Source organism: Myxocyprinus asiaticus, chromosome 27 (genome assembly GCF_019703515.2).
Source record: "Myxocyprinus asiaticus isolate MX2 ecotype Aquarium Trade chromosome 27, UBuf_Myxa_2, whole genome shotgun sequence".
In the NCBI taxonomy this organism is placed as follows: Eukaryota; Metazoa; Chordata; class Actinopteri; order Cypriniformes; family Catostomidae; genus Myxocyprinus; species Myxocyprinus asiaticus.
Window position 1 is genome coordinate 28,536,399 of NC_059370.1, and position 19,216 is coordinate 28,555,614.

The following is a 19,216-nucleotide window of genomic DNA, read 5'->3' on the forward strand; positions in this document are numbered from 1 at the left end:
ACATATTAGAAAGTGATTAAAAATGTAGGCTATTGCGTGAAATTCATTCCAAGAAACCTCTGAAGACGTCGTCTGGTAGCCTACCAATGAAATAAATATATGTAGATAAATTCCAAAAGCTTTGTATTGGACTCACTTTTTTTTTTTTTTTTGAAATTGCATAGAGTTTAATAACACATGCTTGATCAAAAAGAATCGAGACACTTTAATGAAACTTAGAATGCATAATTAATTGTACAGCATATACAGTAGAATTTCAATTAAACGATTAAATTCTCATGACCAGGACTGTAGTCTGTAGTATGCTAAATAACAGCCACATAAGTCTCATAAGTTATTAAATACACCCATAAAACGAAGAGCAATTGTGATAAAATCTTAAAGTAAATAAACTGTTAAAGGTCACGTCGACTGGTTCACCATACATTCACTCTGAAAATCCTCGAACTAATATATATATATATATATAAAACACATTTACAAGTCCAGGTTGTTACTCTAAAAGACTCATATTTCAGACACTTTAAGAGAAAACCTCTTTAATACGTCACGGAGGCCCTGCCTCTAATCACTACACACCTCAAAATAAATTGTCATTTTATTTCTCCTGTGAGGAAATAACTTACTTTATTATTTTGACCTGTTTATTCTGTAGGTATCTTGTTCGTAGATTTTTTTATATTTGATGTAAGAAGAATATTTTGGGAGCTTATCTATATTTTTATCTGTAGCCTATTCTGGCCCACTGCAGGGCAAGGTAGAGCAAGCTATTTACAGTTTAATTCCATTTTACAAGAACACAATGCATTCAACAGACAAAGCTCACGTTAACAAATTTAGTCAGCCTGCAGAGCAATTTTACACCAGGAGGAACTCCTCCGCTCTGTCAGCTGTAAATGCTTTACCGCGCTGAGTATAAACCTGAATTCACCACTTTCTTCTGTTTGAAATTACAGACATTATAAATCACTGTTACAGTGTTTGGGTGAAAATGTGTCCACGGCGCTGTGACATGTGTACCAGCCATTTACAAGACTTTTTTGGAAAGGTAAATTTGACGCAAAATTTCTATGGCTGGCTGGGAACGTGTGGCTTGGTTGGTTACATGGGTGTTGTACAGAATCAGGTCTACAACTGCCCCGTTGTAGCAACAGAGGGTCCAAAAGTGACTGCGGCCTATGCGCTGTATAGTCCAAACTGTTGTCAAACGTGTGATGGAAACGTGATCTAAAAGTTGACTCATTTCGTGTCTCAAGGGACAGAGTCTCTTGGGAGGAGGCAGTCATCGTTGGCGTCAGTGCGGTGGAGTCGGATGTGTCTTGCAGTTCTGCCACCTCAGGAGACCTGGCCTCTGCAAGGGTGTCGTCGTCTTCGTCGATTTTGGCGATGTAGGCCTTGCAATGGAGTTTCATGTGTTTGCGCAGGGAGCTGGGATGTGTGTAACATTTTTCACATCCTCTGACCTTGCACGTGTAGGGTTTATCGCTGGAGTGAACATGAGAATGCTTCTTCCGGTCACTGCTGTTTGCAAATCTCCGATTGCAGCCCTCGAAATCGCATTTAAACGGTTTTTCACCTAAACGGGCAGAGAGGGGGGGAAACGCGAGTTACGGGTTGGATGTACAGTCAACCATGGCTCATCAGTTTTGAGTGCGTGGTGTCATTATGTGTTATACAGGATGTTGTAGCCTACCAAACATTGTGCTGTTCCACACATTCAACAGGGCATCAGGCGAAGATAGAACTTTAGTTAAGATAACACTGTTCACCCAATGATGCAGGCAAAATTTGATAAATAAAAATATTTTATTTATTTATTTATTTATTATTTTAATCGTGAGGATATTTTTCGGAGTCAATTGTTTCCATATTTTCGTGTGGGAAATATCCAAATATATTGATTCACACGGTCTAAAACCGGCTAGCTTCAACTTGCTCATCAAACGTAATTCTTTTAACTGAGTTATAAATAAAAAGAACACTAAATACTTTTTCAAAACTAATAGTTAAAATGTAACTGGCAACAGTTGGCTTGGAGTAAATTAATGGAATTGTATCACTGATTCGTTTTTAATTTCTGATTAAAACTGCCTTACGCATAGATGTTCTGAGAGCCAACCTTATACATGCGTCATGAAAGGTTACTAGTTTTAATATAAGGTTAGCTTTAATATTTACTAAATAATATATCTAAATGACTTTTTCCCCTAATTATTCAACCAAAAGATATGTCGAAGCCGCAGCCATACGAACGCTGTATAGTGTATAAAATATGCAAATGTAACATCAATCAGACTATTTTAAGGATTCACGTGACGTCAGTCTACTGTTTAGTTGATTCGAAGCTCTCAGTGCATCGCCCAAGAATTCTCACAGAGAATTCAGCAGCGCCATACGTAAACGCTACGTCACAGCTCTCCGGTGCCCCGGAATTTATTTATTTATTTTCATTGCAGAATGAGAGGCACCCAAACGACTGGCCTGTGTGCTTTGTTTTTTTTTTAACAAGCACAAAAGTTTCTTGGACACAGCGCATTAAACTAACTCAATCATCCCACTAATATGAATACCAAAATCTGGTTAACAATATAATTGATATGATTAAAAGCTTTAATCGCCTGCCAAATTAGTTTCATATAGACTAAAGGAAATTTTTTCAAGTCTACAAATTCTTCATTGATGCTTATGCCGAAAGATTTTAGAAGTGGATCAAACATGTGTATCAATTCGAGTGTGTCAAGCAAATAATAAAAAAACTTGAATAAATCCTTATCGTATTTAGGCTATAGCGTTGTAGTGGAAACAGATAATCCAATAGTTCGATTTACCAAATTCTGTCCTGGCTATTCTTCAATAAACTTATTTCTGTTGGAAAAATGTTAAGCAGAAGACTCTAAAAAGGTTTAGAAACAAGTTTTCTTGGCAAGCATGTCGTTTTATTATTATTATTAATCTTTATAAATAACAACTAACCTGTGTGCGTTCTCTTGTGTATCTTGAGGTTTTCGGATCTGGCAAAAACTTTTTCACATCCGTGAAAAGGACAGGGAAAGGGCTTTTCTCCAGTGTGGACTCTGACGTGGTTGACGAGCTTGTATTTGGCTTTGAAAGGCTTTCTGCCTCTTGGGCAATTCTCCCAGTGACAAACGTAGTCAGAGTGTTCCAGTCCACCGACATGCTCAACCGTCACATGGGTGACCAGTTCATACATGGTCCCGAAACTCCTAGCGCAGGGCGGTTTGCCAGTGCCTTCTTGGCCGTCACTCCACTTGCAGACATGCTCGTGCTTTGGGTTCTGCCTGGAGCACCTGAGGAAGGCATCACCCCCTCCTCGCGGCATGGCCATATTCAGAGGCTTATAGAACTCCAAAAACTGGGTGACGAGTTGCTGGCTGTTGGCCCTGCATGGGCCATTGAGCGATTGGCCGTATGGGTGTGTTCTTGAGAGAATATCTCCTGGAAGACCCAACATCATTTGGCTGCTGAAATCTCGAGTTGCGTCTGTAGAGCCATGGGCCTGCTCTTGATACGTGGTGAAGAATGCGTGGCTCCTGCCATCCCTATAGCCGTGGAGGTCACGGTACCTTCCAATAGTGCCATGTTGGTTAGGTCTCGGTGCCAGCTGATCAGTTACTGGTGGCATGCCTGCTCCTGACAGGTTGGTCCCAATGAGAATGCCTCTAGGACTGGGTTCCAAGCGGTGACTGGTGTATCCGGTGTCTGGAAAATGGGTAACCGAGTGGTCAACATATGCACTGGCCCTCGTCTCGTGGTAGTCTCGAAAATTTTGTGAGGGGCAGAGTTTTAAGGAATTGCCAGTGGGGTGCCCCATGTGCCCCTCTGCCAAAGGTGGCAGCATCACGCTGGGTTCAGTATTGCTCTCCCCAGGATTGACGCAAGAAAGAGGGCAGCCACTAAACCGCGACAGGCTTGTCATGTTTTGTTGCAAGCTTGGCTGAGGGTTTGGCAAATCAACCAACCTTTAACGTTTAAGATTCACGTACAAACCTCTTCCCCATTTCCCCTGCTGTTTCATCTGCATGTGCAGTTATTGCCTGTAAACCTCTCAGACGCAGAATCGGACCCAAGGTCGTTAAAATTGGTGTGAGTCCCATGCCGTTCACTTTGCCCTCTTGATTTATGGCAATAACCGTGGTAGTAAAATGCTCCGAACCAGGCCATACTGCAATATAAAAGCACAGCAGGCAAACTTGCTTTTAAAAAACGGTGCTTTGGGATTGGTTGGAATGCGCGATGATTGACAGTCACTGGATTTGTTTTAAAAGGGACACACAGGCGTTCACCACACGACTCCGTTTTCAAATATCTCAGTGAAAATGCTTTGATTTGTGCCGAAGACGCACTGCCAGATATTGGTTTTTCTGTGACTTAAAGGCTCCAGAGTGCAGAATGCATTATCATTTTCCTAAAATATCGAAATGTTTCAATGATATTTACACCGAGTATGTGCGCATTATTAAAATGACTGCAGTACGAATGGAAAGCAACAATGTGATTTCTAAATCCAATTTAATTGCAAATATTAAAAATGTAAAGTAGAAATTACCAGCTAATTAAGCAAGGACACAAAATGTCCTTTTAAATCACACACTTTCCGCATTCAGGCAGCTCAAAAAGACTTTTGATTAATGTTTCGCAATTTATTCTATTAAGCATAGGCATCACTCGGTCCAATAGACCAATATGATTTTATCTATGTTGGAGAAGGCGCACTTTTTTAACCACAATAACTAAATGCTACGTCAAAGTGTCATTGTGTTTGACATTTTCTGTTCAAAAGGGAAAATATTTCTGTACAAAATATTCAGTTAATTACGTAGTATTTGTTTTTCGAAAGTGATGCCAGCTTACTCAGTGATCGTTACTTTGTTTGCTAGTCAATACATTGTTTTTTCTTTTTTTTATCGGAATAGAAAATCTGTAATTGAATAAAAACTAGTGCATAAAAAATAAATAAAGCTTTTGGCCACAATAATAATAATAATAATAATTTTATATATATATATATATTGGTTTAAACAAAATCTGATTTCAATTGGACTTCATCCATGAATCTAATTGGACATTTAAAATGCAAGGGTTAAAAAATAGACTTTTCAAGTTTCACACATGCAAGCTTTACCACCTCCAGTTGATCTGGTGAAGTTGAGAAGATGAAAAGTTATTCCCTTGTTCTGAATTATTGTGCATCCGTCAATATAATGCTGTTAAAAACGTAAACAGGTTTGTGGTGCAATTTTACCACAAATTATTAACTCAACTAACTTCATAAAAAGAATGACAAAGCATTATGTCAAGATGCTTTGACAAGAATTGAATGCTATAAGTCATATAAGCCACTTGAATGGTGTTCAAATAATCACATAATGTTATTAATGCAGGCTAATTCATAAAACTAATAAGAACTTTGAATACTTTTGATTAGGCTATACCAGGAATCTGGTGGCTCGCTTCACCACATTCTGAATTTAAGAAAGCAAATATGCTTCTTCTGAAGGCTGTCTCCCTACACTTGAGTGGGCACAAGCCTGGGTTATTTACCAACATATTCCCACACAGAGGTTACATACAGTAAGTGTACCTATTCACAACAGTCATAAATAAGATATGGACAAAAATATCTTTATTACAATTATATGAGAAATTCAAAGAACATGAAAATCAAAAGATGCTAAGCATTGTTTATTATTCTACTGTATGTCCATAAATCGGATAATAGATCTGCAAATCAGTTCATAAATGAATAGCCTGATTATAGAGATAGATAGATAGATAGATAGAGAGAGAGAGAGAGAGAGAGAGAGACCAATAAACAAACAAATGAATGTAGGAAATAAGAAAGTAGGAAAAGTAAATATTTATTTTTTGTGCTCTTTTGAGTCATACTAGGCCTAAATAATGTGCAAAGGTGACTAAATGGTTATAATTCTAGTTCAAATGGGTTACAGAAAGGTCTTTGAGCAATGTTTCATAAACATTGCACAAACTACAAATGACTATTATCAAGGGCTCATAATCGAATGTATCAATAACAGGTAAGAGCGGTGATTACACAATGAGAGGTGAGCATTTATGGAATATGAGTGTAACTTTACGTGCAACACGTCTATTGTGAAATTTCATTCTTCACAAATTATACATGTAGAATTATCATATTGATCATATGACATATCAAAGCTAAAAAAATAAAAATAGCTGGTAAGTCTGTTAAAATGTCGGCTTTCTCTGTTTCCTTGCATACCTGTCGAAGGTTTACATTACCTTAAATACAGCCTAATCTTTATTTCAATCAAACATTTCGATATCAAGACAGTTATAAAGCCATATATCGGCCAACATTATATATATATATATATATATATATATATATATATATATATATATATATATATATATATATATATATATATTAGAAAAGTAAAGTATGGTAAATGATTGCTTAACAATGCTGTTAGCATTTTGAACAGATTCGGTAACTATTGGGTTAATAGATACAGAAGAGTTTGCTTCATTGTAGTGAACCAACGGGTGCTTGGCTTTACAAGTTCATGGCTAAATATCTTTAAATGCAAAGTGTAAAATAGAGACAAACTGACCAACCGAGAAAAAGAAAGACAAAAAAAGAGGAAATTCTCGGGAAGAGCATTTTCCATTTTCTAATAAGCTGCAGATGCGTAAGGCCAAGGCAAATTACATTTCCAGTGATTTATTTTGTTAAACCTAGTTAATAAAATGTATATAGATTTATGTTGATTGAAACTGCCACTGTTATCTCATTACTCGATTCTGATTAAGTGTTTGAGATAAACAGGCCCACTCTTCAACAGAGCTAGTGATAAAAACAAGCTAAAGACTTTTAGATCTATGACAGAATACGCTGAGTAGCCACGCTAATGTCAAAAAAGTATGGACAAAGCCTATAAAATAAATCGTTTTATTTAGTAAAGCACGCTCAAACAGCTACAAATAATAATCAGAGTAATTTACATTTGTTAATGGTAAGCAAACGACGCAAGTATGTGAAATATATTTAATACTGACAACTGAAAACTGAACGAATAGAAAATCTCTAGCAGAACAACAATAGCCAGCAACGATGATGATGACGACTACGACGACGATACACTACAGTGCAGCTGTTCAACACTAATCTTCAAAGAGCTAGTTCAATGGCACCCGTTTAAAGGTAATTTTAATCTTAACTAATAATAATAATAATAATAATAATAATAATAATATAGGCATGCCTAACACAATAAAAGTGGCCAGGAGATATAGGGCCATCGCATTATTCTGACAAAACATTGCTATTTGATTAAAGAATAATCGGCCGGTAGCCATAACCATAAACTGCATGTAATCATATTCGCCCTTACAGCAACAGCCTAATGTAGTTTGAGACAATTCGCTTCGGTCCAATGTAGCCTAAAATATGCGTCTGAGCCCCCTTGAGTTAAGGTCCCTTGCCCTCATTTGCCCTTTGGTCGGTACCATCAGAGTACTTGTGCTGTGAAGAAGTTACGTGAACTAATTGCACTATCCTTTGCATAGAGAAAGCACGGAACGTCCTTAAGAACTTCTCGTTTTAAGCCACGCCTTCACAGTGAAAATATGCGACACAATATATTAAACGCGTCTACATTTAAATAGAAAAACTATACATCTAGAGGGGAATGTAAAGAAAACCTAACTGCCTTTCGACTATGAAACCTTAAAAAAATCGTCGTAAATCTGTCCGGCAGCACAGCATACACATGTGATCGTGTATGAGAGAGAGGGAGTAAGTGAGAGAGGGAAAAGAGAAAGAGGGAGCAGAAAGGAGGGGGAGACGGAGCAGAGAAAGATGAGGAGAATAAATTGAAATCGTTTTATATTGTTAGCAGTCTCCTTTAAAAGTTGCGTGAATAAAAAAACGCATTATGAATTTTTTGTCAAATGCTTTCGAGAGACAAAAGCTAGATGCATGCGCTATTCTAATGAACAAGTCAATGATCCATTAAACATTTACTACTAAATATTCTTTTTTGATTAAATGAACTGTGGTGAATGAGAAAATGCTGAAACAGTTTATAATGTAGGCTATTTATGTCTACGTTATTTTTATGTCTTTAAATGCCAAGACCACATTATTGAAATTAAACATGCAACTGATCAACATGACACTTATGTAGTTATATACTATATAATACTATAATATAGGCTATCAATTGAAAAACATATCACGAAACACTCACCTTAAAAAACTATTAAACTATGCTTTTCTCGTAGAATTTGTGCTGAAACGGAAAGAGTGATAGCTGAGGACTAGAGCAGAATGAGAGACTGATTGAAAGATTTTTGTTTTTTATTCTCTAAAATATAAAAGGAAACTCCTTTCGTGGAGAGGCTGAGGGGGAGAGGGAAAGTGAAATGGATTGGTATAAAAAGCGCTGCTTGAAGCACTCAACGCGTCTCTGAACTTGATCAGATTTTATGTGTCCTGCAGCGAGTCCCCAGCAACCCCGTGAATGTTCCTCAATAGCAAAAACTTTTGGCGACGTAAAAAAAACACAATCCTCTGGATAGTAGGCTATAATTACTACCATATTTCTCTCTTTTTCTTGCGTTCTACAGTGCGTTCCAGATAGCAACATTCTTTCGAGCGGCTTCAAGAAAATCATAATTCTGTAGTCTACTGAAAAATCGTTTCTTCAAAAACAAAAATTTCAGATCGATGCATAATTGTATAATATGGATGGATAGATAGATATATAGATATATAGATAGGTATTATTATACAATTTAATAAAAAAAGATCAAGTTTAACAGTACATTAAAGCACATTATTTATTTATTTTTATTAAATATTAACTTATTTAGCTTAATTAAATGTTATTAAATATTACGCAAGGTACTTTTTTTCCTTTTTTCCCAAATGTTTTTAATAAGGCTCGGCAAAGCGTTTTGTGTGAGACTCCTGAAATTGTATGCAACTTTGGGAAAAGCTGACGTTCTAAGCACGGGAAATAAACAAGCCTTTCTTACTGAACCGAAATAAAGTCCCGTTGCTTTACCTGCAAATAATGCCAACACCAACCAATCAAATCCACTCACTAAAACGAACTGCCATTTTCAATACTAAACCTTGCCAATCGAACATGTAGCCAATTAACTCCCTTCGTACATGTCACGTGACCAAGAAGGAGCTGCGCTGTCATTGGACAGCGTAGAGCTGCCTCCCGAGCTCATTTATGTGCAAGGAGTGAGTGATTGACTTAACAGTCCAAGGACATCATTCGTTTGGAAAGGGGGGGAAGTTTGATCCTCTTTCTCACGGATCCCAGTTACGGGAGTTTTTCTCCCGTTCACAGAGACCCGGGATTATTATTTCGTTTTTCACTTCTAGATTTTTTTTATTATTCGAGCTTAAGTGAAATTGTACCGTTCGTCCCACTTTACTCCACTAACCTGGGGTTTGTTATATTTTCTTTTTCACTTGTTTTTCTCGACTGAGTCCAATGACTATGCTCCTTGATAGCGCTCCTCAGTTCCCGTCACTAGGAGTAGGGGGCTTCGGAACGCCGAGACACCATGAATTGGGAAATCGAGACCCCGGACTGGGGCTCAGTCCCTTCGCAGACTCATCTCACTCGGCAGCATTCAAAATAAGTCCCGTTACTCATGATATTGCCTCCAGCCAGACATCAGCTTTCACCCCACAAGCTACTGGATACGCAGCTGCTCTAGGGCACCATCACGGAGGACAAGTTGGTTCTTACGCCAGTGGAGCATTCAATTCGACCAGGGACTTTCTCTTCAGAAACAGGGGCGCTGGCATCGGAGAGACAGCAGCGTCGAGTGCCCAACATGGAATCTTTGCCACCTCTGCTGGGGGTCTACACGGGCCCCCTGGAATTTCAGACAACCCGGGACATCTGTTGTTTCCTGGACTTCACGACCAGAGCGTGAGCCACACTTCACCGGGAGGACATGTTGTAAACAGTCAAATGCACCTGGGTTTACGCGGGGACATTTTTGGCCGTCCAGATCCGTATCGACCTGTGGCGAGCCCGCGTACTGATCCTTACGGCACCTCTCAGCTCCATAACTACAACCACCACATCAATATGAACATGGGAATGAACATGCCCACACATCACGGTCCGGGGGCCTTCTTCAGATACATGCGGCAGCCAATTAAGCAAGAATTGTCTTGTAAGTGGATAGACGAGAACCAGATGAACAGACCTAAAAAGACTTGTGACAGAACTTTCAGCACAATGCATGAAATGGTGACACATGTTTCAATGGAACACGTTGGCGGCCCTGAGCAGAGTAACCACATTTGCTTCTGGGAGGATTGCCCGAGAGGAGGGAAATCCTTTAAGGCCAAATACAAACTAGTGAATCACATCCGAGTGCACACTGGAGAGAAACCGTTCCCTTGTCCGTTCCCCGGTTGTGGGAAAATTTTTGCAAGATCAGAAAATCTGAAAATTCACAAAAGAACTCACACGGGTAAGACATTCTTCGATTTTTCTTTAATTTTATTTATTTTATTTATTTTATTTTTATTTTTTTTTACTTTGCTAATGCTATTATTGGCTAATTCCAGACTTTAGGGGAAAGATTCATTTAAAAATGATGTACCAGAGGTGTGAATTAGTAACTGTTCCTTAATACATTCATTAAAGTGAGTACATTTGCTTTTTAATAAGTATTGAAGTTAATTTAAATTGAGGAAATTTGCCACAACTACTTTATTTAAGTTTTGGAAAATGAAATCCATTGACAGGCCTAGGTAGGCTATGTTTAAAGAGCTTTACTTATTTTGCTGGCACGACCCCTATTAAGGAAATCGTTTTGTTTCTTTTTCCTCCTATAACGGTTGAGCAATATATATATATATATATATATATATATATATATATATATATATATATATATATATATATATATATAATTCAGAATTTATAAATGCATTGCAACTCTTTGAGGAATGGCAAATGGAAATATTAACATGCAAGGCTGCATGTCTGGTTAGGCAGAGAAATTGTGAATGGGCTGTCCTCTTGCATTTGTAAAGCTATTCCTGATGCTTGTGGCCTAAAGTTAGTAATAGCATGGGATGTGTTTATTGCAAATGCTGTGAATAGGCTACAAGAATAAAATGCTAAACATTGGTTTGGAAAAGTGTGAAGTGGACAAACTGCATTTAGTCTGATGGCTGGATTTGTGCCTAAACGATTGACCCCTTTTGTGGTTCGCCAGTAATGTAAAGCAAGCTGTTGAACAGTCTATATGGTAACACTTGGCAGACAGGAAACGTGTCTGCAAATTGTCCAGCAATTTCAATTACATTTACATGAAGATGCATGACGTGTATGTCTACTTAAATAAACATAAATATACACACGTTTGTGCCGCTTGGGAAATACAATAAAAGCTATAAGAGTAAGAACTTTTAAAAAGCGTGATATGTGGGTAACCATCTGGCGTGAGTGCAACAAGTTATTTTCCTGAAATCTCAGTGTTTGCTCTCACTTGCAGGTGAGAAGCCGTTTAAATGCGAGTTCGACGGCTGCGACAGGCGCTTTGCAAACAGCAGCGACAGGAAAAAGCACATGCACGTGCACACATCTGACAAGCCATATGTCTGCAAAGTGTGTGACAAGTCCTACACACACCCCAGCTCTCTCAGGAAACACATGAAGGTAAGGGACAGTTTCTGACAACAGTTTGCAAACATATTATGGTCTCCACAAATAAAACACTCATTGGATTACGCAGATAAATCCTTATTAAGAATACAACCCTGGAGATACATGTATTGTATTATGCAGAGTATACGGTTCAGTGTATTTACTGCAGACCTGAAAGCGTTCTTTATTATGGTTCCGACACCCAGACATAATGTTATCAGTACCATGTGTGGGAAAGTGTTATTTTCTTGCCCTGCCTGTATGATATATCTATGAACGTTATCATTATAGGTGCACGAATCACAAGGCTCAGAGTCGTCTCCGGCTGCGAGCTCTGGATACGAGTCGTCCACGCCACCAGTGCTGGTGTCCGCGAACACTGAAGACCCGACAAAAACACCCACGACTGCAGTGCAAAATACATCTGCACACAGCGATGGACTACCACCCAATTTTAATGAATGGTACGTTTGAAGCTCCAAGCAGACTCTCAATGTGGACCAAAAGGTTCAAGTAACCTTTAAAAAAAAACTATTTGCACTACGGTGTACAAAATGGCATTGAAACAGAAGAGATGAGAGAGTTCGCCAACAGGCCTCGTCCATTCTCAGGATTCGAAATTTGACTTTATTCCGAGTTCGAAGAAAACTAGCAAGGCATAAAATAACAAAATAACACTTTCTAAGATAAATGGTTTCCTTTAGTTTTCAGATTTCAGATGCTTATTTTATTTTTCATTTTATGTATTTTCTGAAAAACAAATATTTAAAATAATGGGAAAGAAAGAATATTTCACGGTGTTTTATATTAAGGTGATCCTCACATCACCTTTGATTGATTGTTAAAACTTCAGAGAGTCTTAAGAAACGTGCCAAAGTCTTTGTCTTGAACTTGAACAAAAATAAATAAATCATAAATAAGTATATAGCCTACTCGTGAATGTATTTCCTTGTTTGATGGAGTCAAATCTGTTGTCCAAGTCCGTTTTCAGATGGAGAAATGTGGTATTAGATTACGATTGTTACCTTTGAATATAACGTTGCCTTTGTTAATAACGATGTAAATACATATCCATGCTGCCATATTTATCAAGTTGTAATTTAATAATCGGCGAAAGAGCCGAATCTTAAATGATATTTATGGAAATGTTTTCTAACCAGACTGTACAGTTTTGAGTCAATAACCAGTTTTAACGATGAAAAAGGGAGTCATCTCTAAAGTTCCCACGATACGATTGTATCTTTTTTAAGGCAATATGTGTGTCTTATCTGGGTCGTAAAGTATTAATTATATTAATATTATGACAGGACATTATATATAGTTTCAAGTATGCATTTTTCCAACTCAAGCTTATGAAAGGACCGGTATGAAAATATATATACAGTATATATTATTATTTTTTCATTAATCAGCCATATGAGGAGTAATTTCGAGACGTTTCTGGTTCTTATTAAAATGATTTTTTTTTCTTTACTCTTAGCATTACAGCGTACACTACATCTCTATAGGTAACACTTAGGTACAAATTTGAGATGCCTACTGACCAGGGCTGGGTTTCCCAAAAGCATCGTAGCCTAAGTAGATCAAGCCATTGGTGCCAATGGTTTCTATCTACTTAGGCTTACAATTCTTTTGGGAAACCCAGCCCTGTGCATTTATCGACACGTCACATTTCAATCAGATAGGTCTACACCATGCAATAGCATCGCATTCATGAACTTTGAACTCACGTGACAGTGATAAAGACATTATATTCTTGGGTTTAAGGTAGAACCATTTAAATGAGTATGGTATTACATTTTTTGGTGGTTCTAGAACTGTCTTTGTGGATGCAAGTCTGTGTTAAATGTGTCAAAGAGGAGCAATGATCTGTCACATCAAAATAAAACTTTTTGTCTGTCAGTTTGCATTGTTTTAAATGTAGTTCTTCTGTGAATATAGCGTGTTGTTTGTTATGAGTACTGTGGTATAACATAGAAGACTTTGATTACACATTTGCTTGTTATATGTTAATAACTTTTACAGATGTGGAACTGTTTGTGTGGATGAAATTTAGTATTAAGAGTACTACAGTTTTTAGTGGAGGAGAAAAAAATGTGTGTTCAATGACAGCAAAAGTTACAGCAATGCATTGCTACATATTTTTTAAGAATTTTAAATTATGCATATAAATATATTGTGCTTATGAACATGATTTCAAACCACCAGCACTATTAAAAAAATACAGAACGGTAATGTATAAATAAATTTATTTACATAATTTAATGAATATATGTTTTATATACTATTTTCTATACATTAAGTTAAAAGAAAGATTTATGTCAGCCACTATCGATGTATCTTCAACCATGATCTCATGGAGATAGACAGATCTAATTTGCAAGTGGAGCTTGAATGTGATCTTGTAACATTTTCTCCAGGAAATGGGTCATGCATCAAGTTATTCCTGAAAAGCAAATGTTTAACTGATGAACTGTGTCACTGTGCCACTTTCGAGGCAAACCATGTCACTTCAACTTAGCCTACCTATTCGAAATTTAGTCAAATATTGTACTTTTTTCGAAGTAGGGGTTATTGTTTGTTGGTTTGTTTGTTTGTTCAACAAACTATTTATGACAACATGTGAACAGAAGTTTTGGATTGGAATTAAACAAATCCTGACATGTTACAAATGAAGACCTCAGTTCTTCTTTTCAGTTATTTTGCTATATTTCTGTTTCTAAACGTGGACTTGTAGCTTACCACTTTCTCCAATTGTACGAGACGGTAACACACTTGAACTTGAAAAACGCCGCCATTTTAGCATCCTGTTTATTTAAGGGATGACAAAGTTCAGGATTGTGTAGCGACAACCCAGACGTCTTTAACATAGGATTATCCGTGGACCTTGGAGAGTAAGCATGCAAGAAAGCTGTTAAGTTTACAAACTTTTCACCGAGACGCGCCATTCTCTCATTGTCGATGATGTAGGCTGGGCTTGCCTTGGCTGACATTCATTCAAAAAAGTGATGGGGGGGGGGTGTAAGCCTGTCCAATGTGTTATTATTTCCAATGTTTAATGCAATTAAAAATCTAAATGATTAAAAAAGCGACGAACATGACCTACTATATTATTGAAATATTTTATTAATATAATACATATTATAAACACACACACACACACACACACACACACGACTGTTAAGTTTTAAGACTGTTAAGTAAAACACACACACACACACACACACACACACACACAAGACAGTCCACCATTAACAATGACAATAATACTATATGTATGTGTGTGTGTGTGTGTGTGTGTATATATGTCATTTTTAATGCTAGACTGTCTTGTGTGTGTGTGTGTGTGTGTGTGTGTGTGTGTTTAATATGTATTACATTATTATTACATTACATTATACATTATTCAAAATTATTTACATAAGTTCACATTTTAGTTTATGCAAGGAAACAATTCTTTTTTTGGGACCTCGGGTGGTATGCAGTATTTTAGCCCAACCTCCATAGACTCCCTCATATCAAACCCACCCCCATCTTCAAATATAAACAGTTTTACGCATTCATTTAACTGCATCTTTTCTATTTTTCTGCGCAAGCGCGGGTTTTTACATCTCACATTTTTCGCTTTACACTCGAGCCTTCGTGACAAACAGAGTGACGTCACAATATGGCGCTGGCTGTTTTGCTGAAACACCAGCTGAGCTTCGCCAAATGTACCGACTCGGGTTACTTTCTTTCAGTTTCATTGTTTAAAACGATCGCGAACGAGTAGAAATGATACTAGATATTATAACAGTGTGTTTGTTAATCGAATAATGCAATATAAAGAAACCAACACAGGCTATTTTCTAACGAAGTCTGAAAATGATCAAAAAGCACGTCTGCAGTCACGTGATAGATGTTTGAAGAGTAGCAGTTGCTGGTTTAGTAGTAGCTATATCAGATATACTGTAGCAACCTGACGTAATGCTTTGGTTGAACGAAAGGGGGGTTAATTAATCCGAAATTTCGTTATCCGGAAACGTTATCAAAACAGGTTACTTTTTAGGCTTCTTTAAACACATTTAACTAAAAAAAAAACTTTCTGGAGTTCGTGGACGTGGAGCGTTCTGTTCCACTAATTTCGGTACCTTTACTTAAGTCCTTCCTGACGCCACACTAAATCTCTTAGCTTTGCTGGAGAAGCGGAGTGGCACTGTCTAAGATGATAAACCGACACAGGTTCCAAACGCTTTTTGTCACGCAACTGAGTGCGTGATCTTAATAAACTCAGGAGCTAAATTACCGTGAGCACTGCGTGCTGTAATCATCATAACACTTCGCCATCAGCTATTAGTTTCATTACGCGTTGCATGCAATTCACTTTGCTCCTACTGTTCTTTTTAAACATATGAACACGTAAATAGCCCCTTCACCTCACACATACACATCAATACACAATAATGCCAGCCATGTGATGCAGACACGAATGTCAATGCAGCCAAACAATTCTCAACATTGCAGTATAGTCTTTATCGGTAACAATTTGCAGCAAAGTTGTAGTCTTTGACTTTTCAAAAAAAAAAAGCATTCAAATAGTTATGCTATTAATTCAGACCAAATATATGGATGAAATAGCCTAAATATCGTTCTGGATAAGGGAAATTCTGTAGCATGTGAACCTGAAAGTTACGGCATTACTACCATAAAATAGTTAACATTTTTATTGTTTGTAGCCTATACTACCACACTGACGTATTCAAATGATCAAGTCCACAAAGTTGTTTCTAAATCGCAATAGGATAGCCTACGTGAATTGGGCAGGTAGTTCGCAATTTACTAAACAATGCAACTGTGCTGTGGAAGGCAGAGACAATTTGCACGTCAATGAACCCTTTTCAGAGAGCTCTATGATGCTTATTCACCTGTGGGAAAAACGATGAATATGCATTGGTGCTCAATATGACTCTTAACCCAGGATGTGTTCTTTCAAACTCTACTTTGGATGTGTTGCAAGCCTATTGTAATGTTAAAGCAAGGCAAATCGAGCATAATTTAACTCAATGATTCGTAAAGTTTGCGTTGAAATTGATGTAGCCTACCTTTCACTCTTCAGTTTGACTCAAAAAGTAGCTAATCTAGAAATATAATCTTACGTTATACTGACAAGTCCAACAAGTGTCCACAGTTTTAGCCTATTATTTAGGAGCGAAATGTGATCCTCGTGTGTGGACTAAATTGTCCTCACGCAGAGACAAAAGTGGAGAAAAACGCGTTTTTCGGCAAAGCAGGTGTGGAGGTATATATATATATATATATTACATGTTTATGGTCGGGACATAAGATAGGTTTACAGAGACGAACGTATAGCTTAATCATGTGCATTTTTTAGTCGTTACAATACAATTTTAGGTGGAGTATAGGGGCACTTAAAACAGGGTCATATGAACCATTTGTCCAAGACTTTGGACTAATTAAATATTTATTTTATTTGTTCAATACGTTTTTCATAATCTTAAACAGCTTTGTTCGTATTGATTATTAATTTATTATGAATTTATTTGGTTTTCTTCATGTATTTTAGGAGAGGGCATACTCGGACCTCTGCTCAAAATGCTTCGGTCAACGTCCTACAACAGACGCTAATCAATCAAATAGAACTCGATACTTCTTCAAAAACTAGAGCATATTTCTGGGTGACTGGACTCGTTATCTGACTTTCAGTGTGAGCTTTTTTATTTTTTCCTCTTGCATTATTTTTAACATAAACGCAAAGTTGCTTCCTAGCCAGTAATAGTTTGTTTTTGCGCTAAAACTGCCAGATTAAAATACTAGGAGGACTAAAGGATTTATAATTTCAGTGAGCACAGGCCCATTTTCAGCAAGGAGCATAAAGAAACATAATACAAACTTAAACGTCATCAAGTCAACGTCTTTGAAAAGTGCTTATGTTTCAAACACCATCACTGAAATGCCTACTTATGGGATTATGTTTTAGACCAATGGGATGAGTCTAGACCGCTTAACTATTGTACAGGAGAAATTTAGACGTAACACTTAATTACATACAAAAAGAGTTATGGGGGCTTATAGTAGGCTACAAACCTCTTACGTAGATGATGATATATGTTATTATACCGAGACGTCATACTCTATATTCATACAGCAAGTGCGAGGTAACAAACAGGTGAGGATGAATTCCCAAAGCCAAGTCCTTTCCACACTGGAGAATCAATTTAAAGAACTATTCGCATGCACGCTTACGTAGATGTTTAAACAAGAACGCTACGAATCCATTTGCATCTTAAAAAGAGACAGGGTATTCAATCGTTCTATGCAACACTACTCATTCTCTTCTGCACTGAAGCCTTGGATCATTGTGCATCAAATCCCTCCCTTTCCAATGTTGTGTGTGCAAGACAACCTTATTTTTCCCATATTTATTATCTTACGCTAAATTGTTTTTTTATTAGGCATTCCAAAGTGCTGCAGTGATGTATGGCTTTGGCAAAAGTACACGTATAAAATGTTTTATCAGGGAACTTATAATTGCGTTTTATATGATTAAGTTAGTCAGTTAAATTTATTTACAAAGCACATTTAAAAACAACTGATGTTGAGCCAAAGTGCTGTACAATAATAAAAAGGTTAAAATAAATAAATAAATAAATAATAAAATAATACAAGAATAATAGCAACAATAATAACACCAATAAGTACAAAGGATGACGTCTAAATTAAAAAAATATTATTAATATAACTGAATCCACCTGAATACATTAGGTTACACCAACCAAGTATAATATGCTTATTTAAGGGTTAGGTCGAGTAGCAATAGATCCTTAAGGTAAAAATTGCAGGTTAGCACTTTTTACAGTGTATCTCCTATTGCTGCCAAGGTGTCATTTTCACCGCATATAATTTGAATGTTTAAACGTTTAGCCCATCATGTAGACAAGTTCACAATAACAACAAACTAAAAAGTTCAGTTTGTAAAGATAAATGGAATGAGGGTAAACAGTTATCTCAATTTCATCTCAGAAAAGTCCTTAATATTAAAATACAATTCAAGCGGTTGTCTTTACATTCACAGGCTTTAAAAAAACAGAAAACAAAAAACATCACAAACAAAATTATTTCATGTAAACAGTACTGATTGGAAACTTAATATACAGCCTTCACAACACCAATGGTGATATATTATAAATGAGATATTGTTAAATGGGCTATTACTAGCAGTTGGTGTCCATTTACAAGATGCTTTTAACAGTGTTCTCTGAAATATATATATATATTTAAAAGATTGTCATTTATTTTCTATATCACACCAGGGTACAAATAAGGAACATGACATAAAAACAGGTCTTTCTCACACAGGCAAACACCACACAAGCACACAATGTAGATGATCAGTGGCTTTAAGATGCTAATGTTAACAAATTAATGTTATGATGCAAGGAGTCAATGCAAGTGCACCAAAATGCAGGTCATTTGGAGAGTGGTGATGAAACAGTGGCTAGTCATAATGCTGCTGA

At 37.0% G+C, this 19,216-nt stretch overlaps 2 protein-coding genes and 1 long non-coding RNA gene across 3 annotated transcripts in view; 1 reads left to right on the forward strand and 2 right to left on the reverse strand.

Moving 5' to 3' along the window:
• The window catches only part of LOC127417976 (uncharacterized), a 99,957-nt gene that overhangs the window by 32,242 nt on the left and 48,499 nt on the right, over window positions 1–19,216 (reverse strand). The window lies entirely within an intron of this gene.
• Window positions 250–3,937, reverse strand: LOC127417974 (zinc finger protein ZIC 1-like). Its single transcript, XM_051658265.1, has 2 exons — window positions 2,974–3,937; window positions 250–1,576 (listed from the first exon to the last, which is right to left on the reverse strand). Exons 1-2 carry the CDS (start codon window positions 3,935–3,937, stop codon window positions 960–962), a joined length of 1,581 nt encoding a protein of 526 aa, XP_051514225.1. The 3' UTR covers window positions 250–959.
• Window positions 9,293–13,348, forward strand: LOC127417975 (zinc finger protein ZIC 3-like). Its single transcript, XM_051658266.1, has 3 exons — window positions 9,293–10,518; window positions 11,551–11,714; window positions 11,994–13,348. The coding sequence occupies exons 1-3, from the start codon at window positions 9,519–9,521 to the stop codon at window positions 12,174–12,176; spliced, it is 1,347 nt and encodes a 448-aa protein (XP_051514226.1). The 5' UTR covers window positions 9,293–9,518; the 3' UTR covers window positions 12,177–13,348.